Genomic DNA, 22,575 nt, shown 5'->3' on the forward strand with positions numbered 1-22,575 from the left:
CACATGGGATTTAGTTCACAAAGAAGCAAGCAAGTCCCAAGGTGAAGTGAACCAAGGAGAGAGGGTCTGCCCTTCTTCCCTGAGGGCCAGAAAGAGAGGACTGACATGCGCCTCTCTGGCATGGTGTTTCTGATGAGGGCACGGGGTCAGAAAACCTAGCGCAGGATGTGCCTTCTGCTCTGCGATTCCAATCAGAATTTAAAAACTGCAAGAGACCTCAAGTGTCATCTGGTCTAATTCCCTGCCTTGAAGGACATAAGATACTCTTAACCTTACTTTATAGACATGGAGACTGAGGCCAAGGTAACTTACTCCACCCCTACGTAAGAGATGGGGGCCGGAGACTGTCTCCTCGGAGAGTGAGAATCCATTTGCTCTAAACCAGGTCTAAGCAGCCACTACTCCTATTTCCAGAAGAAGCCTCCCTTAGGCAAATGTGTTTCTGATGAAACTAGTGATGTTTTGCTTCATGTAGGTTTAAGTGATGAATGGCCTCATCATACGTTATCTCCTTGCCATACAGATGGTGGATGTCATCAAATATCTTCAGCTCAAGTGGGTCCCACCTGACTTCCTTCCTCCATCCTGTCCTGGATGCAGGAAATGGTCTTTCACTGGGAACACAGCTCTTTAGTTCCTCCTTCTCATTTTGTTGTTAAATATTTATCAACAGTATTAGCCCAGGGCAATGGTTATCATGAAGGGCACCTGATTTCAAGTATCTCCCAGGTCAGACTGCTCATTTTCTAGGTCCATCCATGTGTCACAGACCTGCATAAACCTCCGTCTATCCTGAGGGAAACAGTAAAAAGAAATGCGTATGTGGGAAGGGTGTTTCTTTACCTGATTTCCTGAATCTTTTCTATGTCCGTGGTGATCTCTGTGAGATTTTCAATCAGAGTCAGATTGTCCTTCAGCCAGGATATCTTGGGAGGGGGGTAGGCCTGCACATCCACCACGAAATGTTTGACTTCATGTAGGTCAACAGCTTCCAACGGGCTGAAGTTGGGTTTGATTTCAATGAACCCTTTCTCTGTAGGGGGAAGAGTTTCCATTAAGTAACGATTACCAGAGTGGATCGCGAGCAGCAGGGACGACTGACATTTCAGAAAGCAGAATGTACCATGGACAGAAATGGTGACTTTCTTCATCTCTTTGACCTCCTTGGTGGCCTGGCGGGCAGCACATTCGTAATCTCCACTATCTTTCACCGTGGCCTCGGGGACCGTCAGCGTATACACCAGTTTGATGGACGGGACCTTGATTTCCTCCAGCATGGTGATGCCTTTGCCTTTCTACAGCAGGAGAGGAGGAAAACCAACTTTCAAAAACTAGCTCTGAAGAGTGAACCCTCATGTACACTACAGCCCATGGGTGGGGATGAGAAGCCAATGTAGGTTCCTAGATTGTAATGTCCTCCCCCACCAACCCCACGGGGCTGTCGATAACAACGGGGAGCTGTGCATGCACTGGGCAGAGGCTAATGGGAAATCTCTGTACCGACCACTCAATTTTACTACTAACCTAAAACAGCTCTAAAAAAATAAAGTCTAATTTTTAAAAAATGTTCTTAGACTAGCTCCTTAGAAAATCGTATTTTAAAAGGACATTTAATGACATAGTAAGGTGTCTGTGCTATGCTGCTAAAGGAAAAAGGATACGACAAAGTACTATTTAAAGCCTAATACCAATTAATGATTGCATTTATTCTGTATACCAAGTACCGAAAGGACTCATCTTCCTAAAATATTAATGGTGATGTCCTGGGAAGTGGCTTCTCCTCTGTTTCTCTCAATTTTGTAACATTATGAAAATAAACCTGAATTATTTTTATTACCTGATGAAAACTTTTGTTTTATAAAATTGATACTTAGATTATGTATTTTTGGGCCAAAATGCAGGTACTGTGGTTTGGGGGGAAAATGTCTATTTTCAGTAAGTGAGCAGAATGTTTATGCTTTAAGGATTAAGGCCAATCAAGTATGAACAGTGAGACCAAACTCCCTCATAGCCAGGGAAGATGTATGCGTATCAGACTATGAATGTCTCTTCAATGCATGAGGTTCTAAGGTTGAATGTGAAAATGCCCAACTTCCAACTGATGCCCCAGAGAAGGAGGAGGAGGGGAAGCCAAAGCAGAGGAGAGAGAAATGGGTAAAATGAGAGAAGCTATCAAATGCCAAAAAAAGAACAGGGAGCAGAAATGTACAAATCAGGAGGGAAAGGGAATTAGATAGACAGACAGACAGACAGACAGACAAAACCATGTAGATAGAACCTTCCTATTTCTTTCTGACTTGTGGGGAAGAAAAAGGCTCAGCGTACATAGATTCTGCAGGTCTGCTGCAGCTAGCGTCTCCACCTCTCCCACTGCCCAAAGAGCCATGAAGTGATCTAGTAGAACAGGCTCACTGCAGAGATGGGAAGCTGAGTTCTTGAGAAGCCCGGGATCCTGCGCCACCAGTGACGGGTGTTCCAGGCCTGCTGGGCTCTTCTCCATGCCACCAAGAGCCCTGCAGGTACCTACCACTTCTCCGGGGTACGTCCACTGAAGGTCGACCACCTCGTTGTTAAAGACAGCACATGTGACCACAATCGTCTCCCCTGACTTATACACAGTTTTAAGAGCTTCCATTTCTAGATCAAGTTCTGATGTTGCTATTGAAAAGAAGAACAGACACAAGAACCTCAATACCCGTAATACAGTTAAGAACCATTGTAAGGTTTGGGTTTGCTTTCCTTTTTAAAACCCTGAAAAATATTTTCTTTTCTTTTTAAGCTTTTTGTGTGTTTGTTTTGGGGGAGGGGGCAAAGAAAGAGCGAGATCTTAAGCCCTGATGCGGGGTTCAGTCTCACAACCCCAAGAATATGACTCTGACTCCAAGGCAAGAGGCAGATACTTAAACTGAGCCACCAAGCTGCCCATAAAAAAATAATTTTCAAACCACTGTGATCAAGACAAAATGTTTAAAGTCTCAGCAGCTTTGATTTTGTGCTGACGTATGTAATTTGGCACAGTTATAAAATAGCGTACACACACACACACACACAAAATACCTACACACGCAACAGTAACCATACTAAACCTAAATTCCAATGGAACAGAGTCCCCCATTCCTGAGCATCTGAGTTGAGGATGGCTTTCCTCTTCTGCAACCAGCTTTATGGATGTATTTACTCATTTCATCAACCAGCCTTGACTGACCAGCACTGCTCTGGGCACTCTGCTCCTCCCCTACCCCTCTCTCTCTCCCCGACCTGCTACTCAGCTATTCTCAGTTCTTTTCTAGAACCAAGCACAGCGCTGGCATAAAAAGGCCCTTACCCAGCGTTCAGTAGCATTTGCTAACCCCAAACTTCTGACCCTGAACACACATTCTTCCTTCCCATTCACATGAACCACTCACATCAAAGGCAGGACTACAGCAACAAGCTTCGCTCAGAATCAGAATCTTAAGTTATTGAAGTTAATCGAGGCATCTACCCCCCACAGGTGTGTGTTTGTATTTAGGGCCTCTGCAGTCAGGAATGTGGGTACAACAGTAAGAGGCTTATGCGAGAAAAGAATTCCTCACAGTATTTTGAAGTCAACTGATGAAATAGGAAATCTTACTGGGATAAAGGAGCATTTGCCGTTAGTAATGCTAAGCTTAGTATTACTTCAGACACAGATGGCAGCCTAACATTTTATGGCAAAGGTGGGGTGCGAAATCCCCAAATATTTAGGGTCTCCATTACTAGGGACTATGATTTTTTTAAAATCCCATCCATATACATTGAATTATCCTTTTTTTAACTCTTATGTAAAGGAGAGAGAAGAAGCAAGTACCTTTTAGAGCATAAACATTAAATGGAATGGTCTGGAACTTCTTCCCCCTAACGGTAGCTTCACAGATATAGGGCCCGACGCTGAAGGTCCCATTGAAGCCCTGTCTGCTGTCATAGGAGGCGTGCACCACCCCATCACTGCTTATCAAGGTGACCGGAGTCTCGGGGTCAGTCGTGCGACAAGGTATGATGGCAGAATCATCCTCCTCCACGATGACTAAATAATCGGTCATTCCCAAAGGTACAAAGGCTACATCTGGGTCTGTGGTTTGGCGAAGAGAGAAAAACACGTTAGGCATTACCTTCACCTTTACCTATTATACTCAGAAAAATTATCTCACTGGCATGAAATCGCATTAGGTATGAATGATACCTTCACATATATCCAGAATGTTCACAATGATATTAACCATCTTAAGAGCTAGAAGGCTGTTTTGTATGAACAAAATAAAATATAGTATGAACAACAAAATAACACAAAGTATGAACCCCACCAATATACCTGTACCCTAGTGGGAAAAAAAAAAAAAAAAGGCTGGTGATGACTATAAATTAGCTAGGAGTTGAAATCAAAATTTAAGCACTACTGAAAAAATGATCGATCACCAAGTCTATTCGAAACAAGAGGAAAATATTCCTAATTTCAAAAATTCCTATTGCCTATAGTCAGTATCACTGAAAAGTAGTACAGAGAATCTATTAAAAAATAATCTGTCAAGTAATAAACAATTTACAGTTCCACAGCCTGAGAATTTTATTTCTAAAAGAAAACCAGCTATGTAAGCTACTACAGTAAGGAGTTCTAAGGGTGTCAAACGTTGGGTTCTGAAGGGCCCCTTACTCTCCACCGGTACAGATAAGAAGATCTCTAACTGACAGCAGTTCAGAGCCTACTTGGATGACGTTTGTGCTGAGGGGAAGGGAGAACAAGAATTTTTGGACAATCTTAAGAGATCAAAACAAACAAAAGATCAAAACACCATATGCCTTTAACAAGCCCATATTCCATTCTCTTCAAAGCAGGAGGCATTTATGTGTGAATAAAGCTGGGGTGACATTCTAAATGCCTACCCTTCTTAAAACAAAACCTTTTATTTTTAGGAAGGAGGGTCCAGGCAGTTAAAGAGTGTCATGAAAGAAATGAAGAGGGTCTAGATCCCATGGGCCGCCCACAGTTACAGAGGACAAGAAGAGCAGCCGATTTGGGGGCTGGGGGGAACTTACAAGGAAAAGGCAGAAAGATAGGAAGATATACTTCGGAGACCCCCTTACCTCACCTCTGCCAAAACAGGATGGCAAGAGTTATCAACAGTTTGTGTATCTGTCTGCTTTAAGCCAAGTAATCCAACTATAGCCTCTTTTAATTTAAGTACGAAGACTGCTGTTACCTGAGTTCATGTTCAGAGTTCCACATCCCTGAGCTCTGTTCGTCAAGATTTCAGCAAAGCTACAAATTCATCTCAGGTTAAAATATACAGTTTGATATTTCTAACACAACAGCCAAGGCCTCCTTTAAAAATGCAAGTCATCCCTACCATTATGCACTATCTATGTGATGTTTGAATAACATCATGGCCCTCCTTTAAAACAACTGTCCTTGGTAGAAGCCAATATACACAGATAGAGATGAATACAGAGATGGATCCAGACAGAGATGGATACAGATAGAGACAGATACAGAGACAGACAGATACAGACAGAGACGGATACAGACAGAGTCGGATACAGATAGAGACAGATACAGAGACAGATACAGACAGAGATGGATACAGAGAGAGACAGATACAGACAGAGATGGACAAGACATGGATAGAGATAGAGACGGATACAGAGATGGACACAGACGGAGATGGACACAGACAGAGATGGATACAGACAGCGATGGTATAGACTCAGAGACACAGAGAGACAGAGAGGCACAAAGGAACATCGAAGACACAAGACACAGATACAGATGGGGATTTCGATCCCTGCAAGGAGGGCCCGGGGAATACTAGCTGGGTGGCAAACCAAATGAATCTCAAGCTCATGGCTAAGCCTGGCTGATTAACGGGTCGACTAGGAGAAGCACCACACTGTCCTCCACTCTAAGGGCAGGCTCTGAAACCCATCACACCCCAAGGCCATGCCATCCGGAGGGGTCACTAGCCAAGGGCTGTGGGGCACTGGGGTTCCTCAGCCTCTTAGACTTTCTCAACGCAGAGTTCTAGGACTCATCTACTCTACCTTCCTTCCTTCTCTCCTCCATTTAAGGTCACACCGACAACATAGGTAGACAGCCCTTCCAGGCAGGCTCTGTGGGATCCTTCACAGGCCGCCCCTCCTCAATCCCTAGTGTGCTTCATCCCATTTTAACTCCTGTCTTGGCACCTGCTTCTCACCGGTCAGAGACAGCATCATCAGTATCAATTTGCCCCGAATTTTAATCAAAAGGAAAAACTCCCCCTAATTAATCAAAAATATGTATTTCATTCCATCTGAAAAGAATAGCCTGGTTATTGAGAAGCCAGTAAAAGAAACGATAAGCACCTCCAAGACACGATCTACCTACTTACTTTTCGTGTCCCCAACACTTCGCCCAGGGCCTGACACACAATAAATAAACCAAACACTTGTCAAACTTGGCTGAACCGAAACGAGATCATTTCAGATTTTTTGCAGAACGTGAATAAAACATGCTATGGTACAAATGATTTCTAAAACTTCACGTGGTTTCCAAACGTCCCCCATAAATATTTCTTGATAATGGTCTCCCAAGCGACCTTGATTTAATGTGCGTTCTCTCGTACTTTCCAAGTTTTCTCCCTTACACATTTATGATGTTCCTATTTCTCCAGACGCTAACCGGGCTGGTGGCGGGGGGTGGGAGGGGGGGGTCACGCACGGGGTTCGGGGGAAGGAGGGGGCCCCCCGCACAGCTCACCTGGCACATAGATGTAGATGTGTCTGCCTTCGAGCTCCATTTCCTCCGTCTGCGTGTGGTTGTAATAGCAAGTGTACAGGCCTGTGTGCGCCGCGGACGCGTTGACCACTTCCAGCACAGTCACAAAGAGGCCGCTGTTGTTCTCCTCATTTCTGATTTCCACATTGGGGTTCTCTTCTTCAGACATGGGGTACTGCCAGCTCACTTCACTCTCCCCAAAGCATCTCAGAGAAAAGGACGAATTCAGCTGCACGACCTTTTCATTTTCGTTTGGAAGGATCGAGGGTAATGAAAGCTGGCAGAGGATTAGGCCGGGCCCTGTAAAAGGAAACAGGCTCTGAATAGGCGCCGCCAGAAAGGACCGTCTCCCCCAGGGAACTGACAGCGGCAACAGCCGCGGCTTACGGGAACAATGACCGCTTCTGCGCAAAAATCCGTTAGCCTGGATGCCCATGAAAGGCCCCCCATTCTACCAGCCGCCGCATCTGCTGAGAGCAGCAAATGCTCCAAAGGCCTCAGAAGCCTCACCCCACCCCGGGATTCACCCCAGCGAACACTCAGATGGGAGAGAGGACGCCTGGTTCCCATTCCCTATTTCAGACTCCCATGTGTGACCATAAAATATCCCAAGAGGGCGGAGATGCGAGCACATGTGGCTTCTTCAGTGTCCACAGGCCCTGCAGGCGCTCCCCTTCGTACGGAATGGGGTGAGGACAGGGCCAGGGAGGCTGCACAACGCACAAAGCAGGTTTGTGCTCAAGAACTAGTCTCTTCCATTCTGCACGACACTCGGGCATGCCTTCTCGCTAATGGCCTCCCAGAAACCCAAGCAGGAGGATAGGGATTTTTTTTTTTTTTAAGATTTTATTTATTTATTTGAGAGAGAGAGCATGAGCGAGAAAAAGGTCAGAGAGAGAAGCAGACTCCCCGTGGATCTGGGAGCCCGATGCGGGACTCGATCCAGGGACTCCAGGATTATGACCTCAGTTGAAGGCAGTCGTCCAACCAACTGAGCCACCCAGGCGTCCCGGATGATAGAGATTTTAATTTTAACTTAGTTTTATTTATAAGTAGGCTCTGCACCCAACACAGGGCTTGAACTCATGACCCTGAGATGAAGCGTGTCCCGCTCTATCTACTGCCTGAGCCAACCTGAGAGCCCCTGGATTTTAACTTTTTTAAGGGAGAATATTTAAAGTCCAAGAGTTAAAACTCTAAGTTCATCTTAGAGCCTAAAACTTTAGTCCCGCTTCCCCTATAAAACAGAAGAGATATTTTGACTTCATTATTTTTTTTTTAAAGATTTTATTTATTTATTTATTTGACAGAGAGAAATCACAAGTAGACGGAGAGGCAGGCAGAGAGAGAGAGAGAGAGGGAAGCAGGCTCCCTGCCGAGCAGAGAGCCCGATGCGGGACTCGATCCCAGGACCCTGAGATCATGACCTGAGCCGAAGGCAGCGGCTTAACCACTGAGCCACCCAGGCGCCCATGACTTCATTATTAATCAGTGGTCTCTGACCTCCTTTGGAGCCCAACCCAACTGCACTATGCGCCCACGGTGACTTGTAGCTCCAGGCTGAAGTCACGAGTGCCTCTGGTCACCCACTCCTGCAGGCGGGGTATCCTTGGTGGAATCTGGAACTACCGAGCCACTGACCTTGCTTCCTGCTAACATGCCCATATAGGTTAAGCCCTACAGACACGAACAGACTTAACTCCTCCCGCCAGAAAAACACTGGGCTCCCGGTGAACATCTGTGACGTACAAACATCTGGATGAACACTAAAAAGTGCTAGTAAATGTTTCCGCAAATGGTCCCAATAATATCCTCCTGGTAGAAAATGTCAGTAAGATTTCCCAAGAGTCAAATATGCTACCAATCAGATTGCAAGAGGGAAAGACGGCTCCAAGATTTTTCCAGCAATCTAAGCATGTTCCACTTAAAGACAGGTATGATTCCCTGGACATGAATTATTTCCTTCGAACATTCGTGAAGTCTCCGGAAACCCATGTCCCAGGGAAAAAGCGCGGTGGGCAAAATTTAGGCTATTATTCCTACCACGTTTCCATGCCAGGATTATACGTATATTAAAATTACCACTGGTGAGCATTCCTTAACTGGAGTTAACAGGATACAGCAAAGGGCACTGAAGGTCTGTGGTCATTCTACATTAACTTCTCATCATTTTCGAATTCCCTCCCCACCCCCACTTTTGGACTGTGTTTGCTGAGCACTGGGAACACACTCCCAGAGCACAGAACTTAGAAGGCAAGGCTTCCCCCAGAACAATGAAGTCAAAGAGTACTGGGATCCTTACCTGGCAGGAGACAGCCTAAGATCAGCAGGGCCACAAGGGAGGTCCCCATCATTCCAGAAAACTGGAAAATCAAACGTCAAACAGAAGCAGCGTTAGCCAATAAAACCACCAGTGAGCCTCGTTCTTTTTGTGCTTTGCAATATGGAAAACGTTAACAGCATCATGTTAGTCGAAAATACCTCGCCTTAAGATTCATGGTTAAAGCCGTTAAGATACCTAAAAAAGAATCCCACAGCCCAAAGGGACCCCAGGATCATGACAGGAGCCATCTGAAGCTGAAACCCTTTTGGATCGCACACAGCTTCCAAATTCCAGAAAAGTCTGGCTTTTATGGTCTCAGAATGCATCCAAGTGTATAGAAGATCTGTTCCTTTTAACCCACTGAAATGAAGAATGTGAAAAGCACCACGTTATTTACTCAACTTCCATTAATGGAGCTGTTTTCACTCAAAATAGGTTGTCAATGGCATGTTTTGCTACAGAGAGTACGTGGTGAAGTCCACATCCTCCACAACCTTTGCAAAAAAAAGATGCTTTGGCTACAGCAAGTATTTTTTTTTTTATAGAGGAGCCTTTCTGATGTCATGTTTTTTAAAGTCAAAACCCATGTCAATTGAAGGACGTCCCTCTGCCATGCAGAGGTGTGGATGGGGTGGGGCGGGGGGAGGACCAGTGGGGATGCAAGCCTTAGGATATCCCACCAAAAAAAAATCACCTAAGTCTTAGCCTGGGATGTCCTGGGCCCCTGCCTTGCTCAAAACCCCAAAGCATGCAATGGAAGGCCTTCACGGGATTTCATTTGTTCCACGGCTAGCTTTGGAAACTAAGATGTGTTCATGATTCCTGAGTCAACTGGCCTGAAACAGACAAACCAAGAAAACACAACAACAACAAAAAGCATTTTTGCTTTCAGATGGCCCAATATGCACAACCCAGATTTCTGCTACATCAAATTCTACCGCGAAAATGCAGGAGGAAGACAGAGTGAAAGGCAGAATGCTGGCAGGGGGCGGGGAGGGGAGGCTTGGACAGGAAACACGTGCTAAATCTGTATGCCATGTCTATTAATAATAACCCTGAGACATACTTGATTTTAATTAAAAGTGCCAGCTGAGGCTCAGAGAAGTTTAGCAAGTCACCCCAAGTCACACAGTGAGCGCTAAAGCCAGAATTCTAACACGAAGTCTGTGTGATGCAAAAGCCATGCTCTCTCCAATTCACCATATGGTCTCCCTCAAGGGAAGGTCAGTGCTTCAGCCTTGTGTGTCTCCTCCCTCCCTCTCCCAGCACTATTTCCTCATGCAAATTGGGGCCCTGTTTCCCTTCTCTGCTCACCCTAGTGAGAGAAATACAATTGCAGCGCTTGAACCCAAATGCAATTTGCACAATGCTGGCTCGCTGATGGCTTCTGAGGCTCCTGGCATGTACCCGGGAGCTTGAGGGGGGCAGGGGTTGCAGGGTTTCCTCACTGCTGTGGTGACGGGCACAGCAGGTCCCCGAGCCAGGCCAGCCAGCCTGATTTACCACAATTAGCAGTAACGGCCTGTGTGTTTGTACATATAAATATCAGCCTCCCACTGATAATCCACTTAGCCAACTTCAAAGGAGCCCTCCAGAGCCAGCTTGATGTCTTGGGTTTTATCACATTTATATCCTGTATTTCTGGAGCAGGACTTGCCAATGGTGCATCTTTAAAGCATTCCCGAGCTTAGGAGAAGGGCTCTGAGGAGCTGTTTGCCCTGGGCCAGCCCCACCAGCTTTCCTTCTGTGCCTACAGATACAGCAGCCCTGCTGCCAGGGAGGAATCTTTAGTGACAAGCTACGTGGGCAATGAGAGCGAGCCCGGAGAGCCAGTGATAACGATCCCAACACTGAGAATCAACATGTATTTGCCGAAGACTTCCAACTCCCTTCTCTGATAAGAGTAGTTCCCTGGCTAAAAACCCAGGCATATTTGGAAAGTTTCGCGTCATTACTCATATGCAACTCAAGACAATTTCATCGTGAGTAACTGCAGCATTTGCCCTACAGGGAGGCAATGGTAAACAACAGGAGAGGAAGGCCTCCTTGCCTACGGGGCACATAGCAAGGATCTCAAAGAGTCTGGCTCGTTATTTCTGGGGCTTGTCCACCCAGGGAGTACACACTAACCCGTCATCAGTAGACCCCACCCACTCACCCACCCTGGAGCATATCCAATAGTCAGATGCGCAAACACAAGTAACTGTACAGATTCAGAGAAAGGAGTCAGCAAGAACAAACCACTTTGCAAGGAGAGCAGCGGACTTCATCCAAATCTGTTTTGTTAAAAAATCATAATCGTATCTTCTCATGCCAGCTACAAGTTGGTTTCAGGCTTCATCCTCTATAACCACAACGCAGAAATCAAGGCCAAGGGTTAAGAGAAATAGGGAAAAGAGATGTGTGCCACGTTCTCGCTCAGGCCAAGGGACCCGTGGTTCCTCCATGGCATTCCCTGGTCTTTCTCATTCCTGGTCTCCGAAGTACGATGGAAACTGCTTTGGACTAGGTTCATCCTATATCGATGCTTGCTTAGTTCATCTCTCTGAACCTCTGGCTCTTCTTCTATTATAGGGAATGGTAACACCTAACTTGCTGGCTTGCCTTGCCACGTTATTATAAAGACTAAGTTACAGTTTAGTCAAGCGCGCTTTGAAAACTGCAGCCATTGGTTTTTATATCGACCTAAGAGTCCTGCAGACTCCGAAGATGTTTTATGAAGATTCTTTATTTGAAAGAGAAAGAGCATGAGTGGGAGGAGGAGCAGAGGGAGAGGGAGAGAGAATCCCAGCAGACTCTCTGCTCAGCACGGAGCTGACACAGGGCTGGATCTCACAAACCCGAGGCCATGACCTGAGCTGAAATAATGAGTCAGTGGGACACTCAACCAACTGTGCCACCCAGGTGACCCCCTGCCCAAATGTCTGAGATGAAATGAACGTCAGAGTAACTCCTTGAACTTCTACTTATTGAGAAAGTCAGACCCAGAGGCCTTTGAACTTGCCCTTCATCGCCTGCATACTGAAGACGAGGATCTAAACTCAGCTTAGATGAAGGCCTGCTGCTGTACAATCAAGGCAGGCTGTTTTAATTCAAACCAGCACACATGATCACATTAGAAAAAGAAATCTGTTTGCACCCACTGTCCTTAATGGGCTTCCACCCCCCTGTTCTGCAAACACAAGTGAAGAGCCTTGGAAAGCAACTCAATAACCAAAGACAACATGCTAAGCTAGAGAGTAAACAGAGCTTGGGCACTATTTCGAGAAGTGAGAGCAGGCTGGCCTTCTCAGAAATCCAGAAGGTTAGCCTCCGAATCGCCAATGGCTCAACGTACCCCCGCCACGGAGCCGCTGAATCTTGAATTTCACCCCACCCTGGCATGATTAAAGGCCACAGGAGACTCTCTCACGGTCCCCAAAGCCACTGACAACCTCAAGATTCAGATTTCCGAGGCTCGGTTAATTTCAGCTCTAAGTTAATTCTAACTGTGAAAATTACATATCCCACTTTATCCCTGCGACAAACGTAGCCCGTCTCGTAGCTCTAGCCCCAGCAATCCAAAATGCGGGTCGACACCGGTGGCAACTTCACGGAAGGGTGTGTTTACCGGGATCCGCACCCCACCAGATGGCGTTTTGCCGTTCTGATCTCCCCGCATGCGTTCCATTAGACGTTCCAGGGATGGGTGGTGGCTGGAGTATTATTTCACACGGGAGCATTTTATGGGACAATCGGAGCCCGTAAACCTTTCTGCTCTTCTGCACCAGATACTTAGCCACCAACTGAAAGGAGACTTCCTCTTCATTGTCGCCAAACTGGTGTGACTCAATGAGACAAACAAAGCTGGGTGTAGTCGCTTACGGTGCACCTGAACCCAAGATCACCAAGCTCCTGACTCCAGCGCCGCACTCATTAAGGGATATGCAAATACCCACCCAGCTTCTGGACAGATCTGCTCTGAGAGTCAGACGTGATATGGCTGCAGCTTGCTCACTACACAAATGCGAAGAACAAACTTAAGGCAGAAACTACACAAAAGCCCACAAAACAAATGCGATCAGCCCCGTGATTTCTGCAGCTTTGCAGTAAGAAACGCGTCGTCACCTTCCACCTGGTTACCAGGCAGGGAATGCATCTTCCTCAAGCCACAACTTGATTAGAATCTCCGCGAAGCCCATTCCCAGAGGGTCGTTGCAGTTCTCAAGTATGGCCAGCAGATGACAGTGTTGGTCCAAGGACGCGCGTCCCGGACTCCGTGGAGACACACACACACACACACCCCGCTGGAAGTTCTGTGCTAAAATGTCCCAAATCTTAACTTCCAATCTCTTCCATTCTCCCATCGTACTTTTAGGTGTCACGGTGACCTCAGTCCAGAGCCCAGAGAATGGAAGCAGGAAGAGGCAAACTGTTGCCGAAAATGCTCCACTGTCCTCGGAGCCCTGGGAGAATTTGGGGAGGCGGGGGACAGGCACCACCGGCACCGTCGCTGCGAGCGAGCCGGCTAGGGCCGCGGGGCCTCGGGAGCCCGGAAGACGGCGCTGCCACGCCGGGCCGCACAAGTTCCGAGGGTTCGGCAGGAGAAGCCCCTCGAGAGGAGGTCGGGGGATCCGGGGCTTTGTTTCCCCCACGCTCTCGCCACCCCGGGGATGGCGCACACCCGCAGCAGAGAAACGACCTGGCCCGCGCCGGGTGGCCGACTGCGACGCCATGACCCTGGCCAGGCAGCCCCATCAGTTCTCAGGCCACTGTCACCCATCGCAAAAAAAAACAAAACCCGCCCGGCGGGGGCCGCGACGGCCGCGCAGCCGAGAACCGCGGGCGGACTGGAAACGACTGTTCCCGTGGCTCAACAGCGTAGGGTCGCAAAACAGCCAAGGACCGCCCGCGCCGGCGACCCTGTGAGGGTCTCTGAAGTCCTCGGCTACCCCCCAAAGCACCCGGGACCTCATCCCCTGCGCCCTCCTCCGCTGGTCCCACACTCAATCACGACGACGCCCCCAGCGCATCCCCAAACCCTGCACGCCGCCCCCCGAGCTCCTCCCGACCCACACGCACCGTGCCTGCAGGCGTCTGTCCGAGGCCCTGGGGCCGCGGCGAAGCTGACGGGGTCGGTCCGCCCGGGGCCCTCGAGCCCAGCGCCGCGCTCTGACGGGTCCGCCTCGCCGAGCGCCAGAGGCAGGAGGAGAACCGGGCGCGCGCTCCGGACGGCCACTAGAGGGCGCAGCGGCCCCGCGAATCTTCCCCGGCCCGCCGGCCGCTCCGGCTCCGGCTCCGGCTCCGGCTCCGGGTCCCGGTCCCCGACAGCGCCTTCGGGCCCGGCGGCCCGACCAGCTTCGCCGGGGAGGTTCCGCACGGTCACGCCTCCGGCCCCGCTGCTGCACACGAACCCGCGCCGGCCGCTTCCCTTCCCGCCGCCCCCACGCCCTCGACCGCTGTCACTCCGGGGCGGGTGGTGACGACCGCCCGCTCGGTCGGAGCTGAACGTCCCGACCGGCCGCACTCCCGGCCTCAGAGCGGCGGAGGCCGCGGCGCTCGGAGCACGACGCTGGGCGTTTGCATTGTTTTCGGCGGAGACCTGAGAGGGGGCCGGGAGGGGTGGGAGGGAGAGCGGCCGGGGTTTAGGGTTACAGCCGCGCGCCAGCGCCTCCTATGGGCCCGAGAGCCACACGGTCGCGGGCAGCCGCTGGCAGAGGCGGCCGCGGAGCGCTGAGACTGCGACCCCTCCTCGTCTTTAAAGAACCGAACCTTCCCCCCTGCCACACACACCCCCCATGGTCACTTCTGTCCCCGCTGCCCAGTGCACTCTCGCGCCCGCGCGCGCCCCTCGCTTCCCTCTCTCCGGGAAGGGGAGGACTGCCGTTGGCTGGGAGTGGAGCGCCCCAAACCCGAGGTCCTGTGTAGCTACTCCAACCTATTTTCCAACAGATTCCCGACTCTCTGTTCCGTTTTAAACAAAAGGAAACGCCGCAGAGCCACTTCACCATTAGACATGCAGCGGCAGAGCCCGACCAGGGCGCAGCAGAGAAAAGCAATTTGCCCGGAGCCTGCATCCCGCGCGGGACCTACCCCCTCGCACCCCGACGGCTGAGGCTGCTCGAGGGCCCCTCGAACCAAGACTCAAGGAACGCTGAGAGCCGCACCTTTCCGTCACCGACCAGGCTTTAGCTTCTCCCCCGGAACTGCCACTCGTCCATCAGCAACACGCAGCCCTGTCGCAGCTCCCGGAGGCCAGAGGGAGTCCACCCGCTGGAGTCTGCACGAAGGCGCTGGCCACCACGTCTGCAGGACGCGTCCAGGCGCTGCGCGCCGCCCACGGCCGGTCCCCAGGAGGCACAAAACGGGCCCGCCTCGGCGCCAGACGAGTTTGCAGCTGGAAAGCCCGGCCTGTTGCCCCTCCCCCTGCACCCCTCCCCAGTCCGCGCCCCAGCAAGAAAGCGACCTGGGGCCGGGAGCTGAGGTTCTGCTTCGAGTTCCTCTCGGTCCACTTAACAACTGGTGCAAGGCCCGAGGGTCAGCTACCCACTCCTTCCCGGCCCCTCCCCCACCCCCAGCCCCACCTCCCACCCTCCACTCCCGCTGTGGGGACTCACCCAAGCTACACTTGGGTCAAACCAAAAACACCACTGTGTAAGAGGCTCGAAGCGGGGACTGACCAGGGTGTCAAAACGGGGATGGACGGGCCCTCGCCTGTCGGGGAGCGGAGGAAGGGCCCCTTTATTATAAGAGAGTGTAAAGAGGGAAACCAAGAAGGAGGAAACCAAAAGGTAAAGAAAACTGGGAAGGAATGCAAAGCAGAAGCGCCAGGGTCCGAGTGGGTCAGAAGCGGGTGAAGGGTGGGCGATGTTAAAGCCGAAGCCACCAGGGCTGCGGCTGAGGAGGCAAGCCCGGAGTGACTCTCCCGGCCCTCCAGGCAGCCCGGACGCTCGCTGGGCTGAGGGGTGCTGGTCCCCTGAGCTGTGCGCCTGACTGTCCTGCCCGTGTGCTCTGGATATCTCCCTGCCCTAAAAAGCTGCCTAGTTCTGGTCGCGAGCGACTGCGGCGAGACGAGGCGGCCCAAAACGTTGAGCAATTCGGCTGCGGAGCCAAAACTCCATTTCCCACACAGCGCAGCCCGGGGCTTTTCCAGGCAGCCGGGCCGGGCTCGGGCAGTCCGGACCTGATAAAGGCCATCCACACTCCCTCTCGAGCCCGGGTTTGCCTCTCACCCTGGCAGATGGGGTGAGTGGCAAGTTCTTCCAAGCACTCGTTCTGCAATCCTGAGGTCTTAGCAGGGCTAGGGAAGCAGAGAGAGGGACGGGCGCTCCGGCTGCTGGCTAGACGCACAGCCACCAGACAGACGGCCCAGCACTTCTTCCCGTCGGAGACGTTTGGCCAGGACACTGGCAGCACTGGCAATACCTGGCCAGGCGGCCCGGTTCCTGGCCCCCGGGGCAGTCGTACTCGGGGCCCCTCTGGCTCTGAGCTGGCTGCGACCCTTTCCGAACAGAACCTCTGATCCCAGCTGTTTCCGAGCCAAACCGACGCCGCCCGTTTCCCCAGCACAACCGGGAGAAGTTAATATCACAAGTAAAAACCGACTTCCATGAGGACAGACGGAAGAGGAAGGAGGGGTGCGAGGAGAGGGCTCCGAAGCAGGCAAGGAGGCCGGAGCAAAGAGTGAGATCGGGGCACTGGAGAGGCTGAAGCAGCGCAGGGCGAGTGCAAGCGGCGAGTGCCACGCGAGGAAAGGGACACGCAAGGGGGGGCGGGTCTTGAACTCAGGTGCCCGGAGGAAGGGGACAAGGCCAGTTCGCCTACCATCTTTCTCTTACCTGGGAAACAAGATTTCCCGTTCCGAGTCGTCCCTAACTTCCCCTAAGAAAAGTTCTGCACTTTTCTGGCGATCCTCCTCCTTTCCTTCCTGTGACCGGGACTGGGCAGCAATAGAACCCCGGGCTTTGCAAATAAAAAAATTAATTAAAAAAAAAAAAAAAAAAAAAGATTCCACCGAGGAAAGGGGACGCGCAGAGACGAGTGGGGGTGGGGACCACAGCGCACAATGAGGGCCCCTTGGAGCGCAGTACGAAATTCCTCAAACCCACTTGCTGGAATGCGAGGCGACGACGACTTCTTCACTCGCGGCCAAATGTGTTTGTCATTACTCCAGACCGCCTGCCCGCCCGCGCCGCCTGCGCCCCCGCACTCGGGCGCGCAACCCCAGCGCACTGCGGGACTGGCGCCCGCTCTCCCTCACACTTCACTGATCCCGCAAACGGCTGGGGAGTCCCCCCAAACCCTCGCCCCCGTCCGCGCCCCCTCTGCTCGTCTTGCAGCCGCCCCGGTTGTGCTGTGTCTGGCCCCGGCTCGCACCCGGCGCTCTGCGCCGTCCGGTAATTACGCGCCCTCGGCCGGCACCATGTGCCCCCGGCTGGCACCCGAGGTCCGGCCCTCTCCAGCCGAGCCCTTCACGCCTCCCCTCCTCGCAACCCCCTTCCGCGCCCCACTCGGCGCTCCTCTCCCTCCGCCTCCCCCAGCCCTCCAGCCGCGCTCCACACCACCCGCTGCAGCGCTGTCCCGCCAAACCGCGGGCGAGGAATGAAAATACTCATTAAAAACCTGTCGCCTTCCAGGACCTACTGCCAAGAAGAGGGCAAACACCTCTGCCCCCACTCCCAGCATTACTTGGTGCTCGTCCCAGTATACACGAATACCACCCCCAACCCCAAAAGAAACCTCAAAAATGTAAGCCTAAACAATTTCGTTGGGAGGCTATAGAGTTGTTAGAAAAACACTGCTTTTAAAAATAGGTCTGGAAAAAAAAAATTTTTTTTTTAATCCCTAGACTTTCTAGCTCTCGGTAATCTTTCCTCCAAGTGAAGTTTATTAAACATAAATGACTCTCGGGACACATAGCTGGAATTCAACTTTTTTTTCCTCATCGCCCAGAGTTTGAGTCAAGTTTCTTCTCTTCGAGCCCAAAGGGCCTGATAAGGAACTTCTCTTAGAGACAAAAATCATTTTTTTTCTCCTTTCTTACCTTCTCCTCCTATGTCAATTCGTAATGAAAATCCTACATATGGAGTTAAAAGTGTCCACGGTTTCCAGTCCTCTCCTGAAGTCCCCTCCTCTGTTTTTCTCCCTCTAGCTCCAACTGTAATGGGCTCAAAAACCGCGTTTTGTAATTGATTCAATGTTATAGTCCATCCTTCTAAAACTAATCATTTGCTCTAAGTAAATAGCTGTCAGGAAATGAAGCGCCCCCCCCCCCTTGGCCTCTTCAAAATAAAAGTTTCTCTCGAACTCCGTGCGCTCTGAATCTCCACGCAGCCAGATCGCGCCTTCGCTTTTTGCTCTTACGCAATCAGGGGGTCCAGTCCCAACCCCCAGACTTCGACAACAACTGGGGGGCGGGGAGCAGACCAGATGGGGTGGGGGTGGTGGAAGGGGGAGGTGTTGCTGTTCTGCCGGGAAAGAGGTTCGTGAAAATACAAACTGCCCATCATTTCCAGAATGAGTTCGCCTCCTGATTTAGGGGGTTATTTTCCTACGCTGCTATATTGCTCTGCATGCTCTTTGAGAGAAAGAAAAAGAACTTGTGAAATTTCATTTAATGCCCACGAATAGTATACATCTGGAGTCGAGAACGTCCCTTCTGTAGAAATTCTTAGCCCAGCTAGACAGGGGGCTGCCCGGAGAGGTCTCCAACCGGTTGGGTCTTTACAACTTGGGGTCTTTTAGGGAAAGTGCGGGGTAGTTGCTAATCCCTTAATGTGATTAGGCAAACTCTTGAGTCCCATATGAAGATGATGGTCTTTGTTTTTGGTTTTGTTTTGTTTTGCTTTGAAAACGGGTTTGAAACAAGGTACAAAGAACTGAGGGTCTTTGGCGTAGGTTTGGAACGTTCTCCAACAGAATGACCTTTACTCCCTCGGAGCCACTTATCTTGTCGAGTCTTTGTTTTCGGGGTAATCTGGGCGAGGTTGCCCTGGCTTCTATCACTCACACAAAAAGGCTCAGGGTTGGGCGTTTGAGGAATCGTCCACAACAAATCTGCCACCTCCTCGTTCAGGGGAGGTTCGCCTCCCCGTGCTCCCTCCCGCCGCAAGGGACGGACTTTACCGATGCCCTGGAGTTGAGCGGAGCCCCAAATCCTATCCCCAAGCTCCAGGCAAGAGACTGTACAAGGAGAGAACGATTCTGCTCGCGAAGGAAAGGGGGCGCTCACGCTCCAGGAACCAGACCAGGCGCAGTTGGGCTTCCAAGGGACGGAGGGGGAGGGGAGCGCATTCACCTTCCCCGCCTTCTCTAATTTTGAGTTCTCCTGTTGGATGGAAGGGGTCATTTTTTACCTCCACCCCCCCCACACACACACACACACAGTCTCAGAAGGGTTTCGACGTCCAGGTTGAGCCTGGAACGTCGGACAGTCATCAACCTCCTTCCTCAGGAGGGTGGACAAGAAGAGCCGGCAGGAGAGGGTCACAGAAAGGTGTGGGGTCCTGTGCTGCTCTGGGATGGGTTCCTGGGGTGTCAGGCTCGGGAAGACGCCTGGGGCTGGGCTAGGGGCCCCATTTCCCCCAGCTCTTCTGCGCGCCCGCCTCTCGTGCATCTTCAGTTCGGGTGACTGCATTGCTCACTATTACTTCCACATGTTCCTTCAGGAAATCATTGAAGGCAAATATATGAACAGCCCCTTGTTCGGAATGCTAACAGGATACCGTAATGTTTGTAGATAATGAACCGAGAGGCATGACCCTCCTCCCCAGCCCCCCCAAAAAATTATAGTGCGGAATAATAGGAAAAGGTGGGTGCTGGCTTTCAGGCTATTAATAAAAACAACTTGAGATCTAAGTTTTTGTATCAAATACCCTAAACTAAAAAGTAGGAAGCAAGGTAGGGAGCCTACCCAGGAAGGCCTGCTTTGCTCTGGGAAACTGCCTGCCCGGTCGCGCCGGGGTCTCCCGAACCCTGGGCTCCCAGCCCACAAACGGTAACTTCACAGTTCATTTCAGAGATGCTTAAAGGGGGCCCGAAAAGCAGGCTGGGCGGGGACGTCTTCGGGTAGTAACTCCTCGGGAGTTTGAAGCATGGAGCCAGCGAGCACCCAGTTGTCCTTCTGGTAGTAATTACCTGCCTAATTTGAATGATGCCTTTGTTATGATCATTAACAAACATTTGCTAAAGGTTTCCATGTGTGACATTCCAGAAGGTTTAAAGGACTGGGATGCTGACTCCCGGGACAGCGCACCGGTGGGGGGTGGCGCAGGGAAGCAAATGGTTGGGGGGCGGGGGGAGGTGATTTCGGCGAGTCTGGGCCGAGCGAAGATGGAGAGAGGGCAACATCTGCGTCCCCGGCAAAAGCAAAATAAACCCGGTGGCCGGGAGCAACTTCGGGCCTGCAGGCCCTCGAAAAGAGGCAGTTCGTGCCTTAAAACCAGCCCGGCCCCCGCCGCCACCACCCACCCGCGCCTCCCACGGCTCATAGGCGGGTTTGAATCTGGCCGTTCTCCCTGCGCCGCGGGTCCGAGCCTTCGGGACAGGACTGGTCTGCCGCGTAGTCAGCCCGGGAGGCGGCGGGGCGGGGGGGAGGAAGAATGGAAGCGGGGGAGGCGAGCCGCTCTCTTCCCTTGTTGTTCTAAGATCTTTCCAGATTGCTCCCTGGGCGCCCGGGGTCCTGGGTGGTCCTGGAGCCGCCGCGGGCAAGAAGTGCCGCGGGCCAAGGCGGACTGCGAGGTCCTTTCTCCTGTCCCCGGGCTCCGGCCCCTGGCACCGCAGGGGACCAGGCCACCCGGTGCGCGCCGAGGGGTGACTTTCGCCGACGTGGGCAGCTGTGCGAAGGTCCCAGCCCAAACCGGGTTTTTATTTTTAACCTCTTGTGTTTTTTTCCCTTGAGGAATCATCATGAGGTTAAAAAGGAGTCTTCTCTCACCAAACCGCGAGTCGGGGGGTTTGGGGGGGGGGGGCGCCGCGGCCCTCTGGGAAGGAGGCCTAACTCCAGAGTGGAGCTGGGCCGAGAAGTTGGGGAAAGTCGCAGGGCGCACGGCCGTTCTGGCGTGGCCTCGCTCGTCCAGGCCCCGAGGCGACACGACATTGGGTCAAGGGTAGAAAAGGGATGTGTAGAGCCAACCATCAAAAAGAGGGCCTGACGAACTCCGCACAACCAAAACAAAATGGTCCCTGAAAGCAAAACAAAATCTCCCCCGCCCCGCTCCCGGGCTCCAGCCTGCGGCCCCCCACTCCTCCGTAACCCCGGCCGCGGCCCTGGGCGGCGCACCTTCGGCTCTCGTGGGCGTTCCCCGCTGAGCTGGGGTTTTGTTTCTTCTCCCTACTCCCCTGCTCTACGGCTCCACCCCCAATTCTGGCTTCCTTCGAGAATTCAGAAGGTCCTTTTGCTTTACAAGACTTGGGTTGTAGCAGTTCTCCAAACCGTTCGTTGTGCAAATCACAGTTTAAAAAACTTGTGATTCCCCCCTCCCCAAAATGAGATTGATGGAATGGGCCGCATTTCTAGGTTCGCAATTTGAAAATGCAAACCGCCAAAACGGCGCTAACCACCCCTTCCTCCCTCCACCCCTTCGCTACTTGCCTGAGCCTGGAAGAGCCGCCTCCCTGGGCCCCGCAAAGGGACCTTCCTAGGGAAGGCTCCGACGAGGCGTGTGGATGTGGCGCACAGATGTGGGGTCCCCGCGGGGAGAGGGAGGGAGGGCGGCGAGGACCCCGCCCTTGCCTCCTGGGTCTGTCCTGGCCGGCGGAGGCTTGGATCCGAGCCTCTTTGCATGCTCAGTCTGCAGAGAGGCTCAACTTTTGAAAAAGAGGAAGAGCTCTCCAGGAGGGTCCAGACCAGCATGTGTAACTTGGGGGTTGGAGTTGTCTGTCCAGCACCCCCCCCCACCCCGCACATCTCCTCTCCTTGGCGGTTACTGTTTGGCTAAAGGTGCAGCGTCTCTTCTGGGTTCCTTGGGTCTTTCTGTCCAGAGATTTGGGTCTAGGAAGAAGCAGACAGAGCAGTTCCTGTGGGCAGGCGACCAGCTTCAAATACTCCTAAGGTCCCTAACCGTGCCGCCTGCTTACAGACCTCCCAGAGGTCGGGAGACCGGGAGGTCTGTTTTGTGGCCCGGCCCTGGCCAGGTGGGCCTACACGCTTCCGAGTTGAGAAAGGCGCGGTAGCACTGAACCCCTTCTAGATCTGGTTTTTAGGGCACCCTTTTCCTAGGGAGAGAGCCCCACTTCCTCCATCTCAGGGCACTTGGGGGCCTCCCATCCCCCCATTTCCTTCTTTTTAGGATTTAGCTTTTAGTTACTTTTAATTTGAAAACCTATGTGAGGGGAGGGAGAGGGAACGAAGAGTTGGGAGGTCTGCTCCTTATTACCGGCCGGAGCGGCCAGCTTTCCAACACACAGCTGTGGCTCGGGGAGGGCTGGGAGGGCTGGCTGTGCTTAGGTCAGCCTGACTGAAGAAAGGGCCTTGTCCTCGGCAAGTCCCAGGAGTACAGCAAGG

General features: G+C 51.9%; 1 protein-coding gene across 4 annotated transcripts in view; it reads right to left on the reverse strand.

The window, feature by feature from the left end:
- The window catches only part of PDGFRA (platelet derived growth factor receptor alpha), a 43,734-nt gene extending 25,336 nt beyond the window's left edge, over window positions 1–18,398 (reverse strand). Inside the window, exons 1-7 of one of the 4 annotated variants that reach the window (XM_082726742.1) lie at window positions 18,115–18,398; window positions 9,072–9,132; window positions 6,752–7,069; window positions 3,830–4,090; window positions 2,528–2,658; window positions 1,124–1,295; window positions 844–1,033 (exon numbers count right to left, since the gene is read on the reverse strand). In XM_082726742.1, the coding sequence (XP_082582868.1) occupies window positions 844–1,033; window positions 1,124–1,295; window positions 2,528–2,658; window positions 3,830–4,090; window positions 6,752–7,069; window positions 9,072–9,123 (1,124 nt within the window). In that variant the 5' untranslated portion in view covers window positions 9,124–9,132; window positions 18,115–18,398. Of the gene's footprint in view, window positions 1–843; window positions 1,034–1,123; window positions 1,296–2,527; window positions 2,659–3,829; window positions 4,091–6,751; window positions 7,070–9,071; window positions 9,133–14,153; window positions 14,259–15,238; window positions 15,593–16,909; window positions 16,931–18,114 lie in introns of those variants that run through there. The other 3 variants (XM_082726744.1, XM_082726743.1, XM_082726745.1) reach the window with 3 other exon arrangements.
- Window positions 18,399–22,575: the final 4,177 nt, after the last annotated feature.

Source organism: Mustela nivalis, assembly GCF_964662115.1.
Source record: "Mustela nivalis genome assembly, chromosome: 4".
NCBI lineage: Eukaryota > Metazoa > Chordata > Mammalia > Carnivora > Mustelidae > Mustela > Mustela nivalis.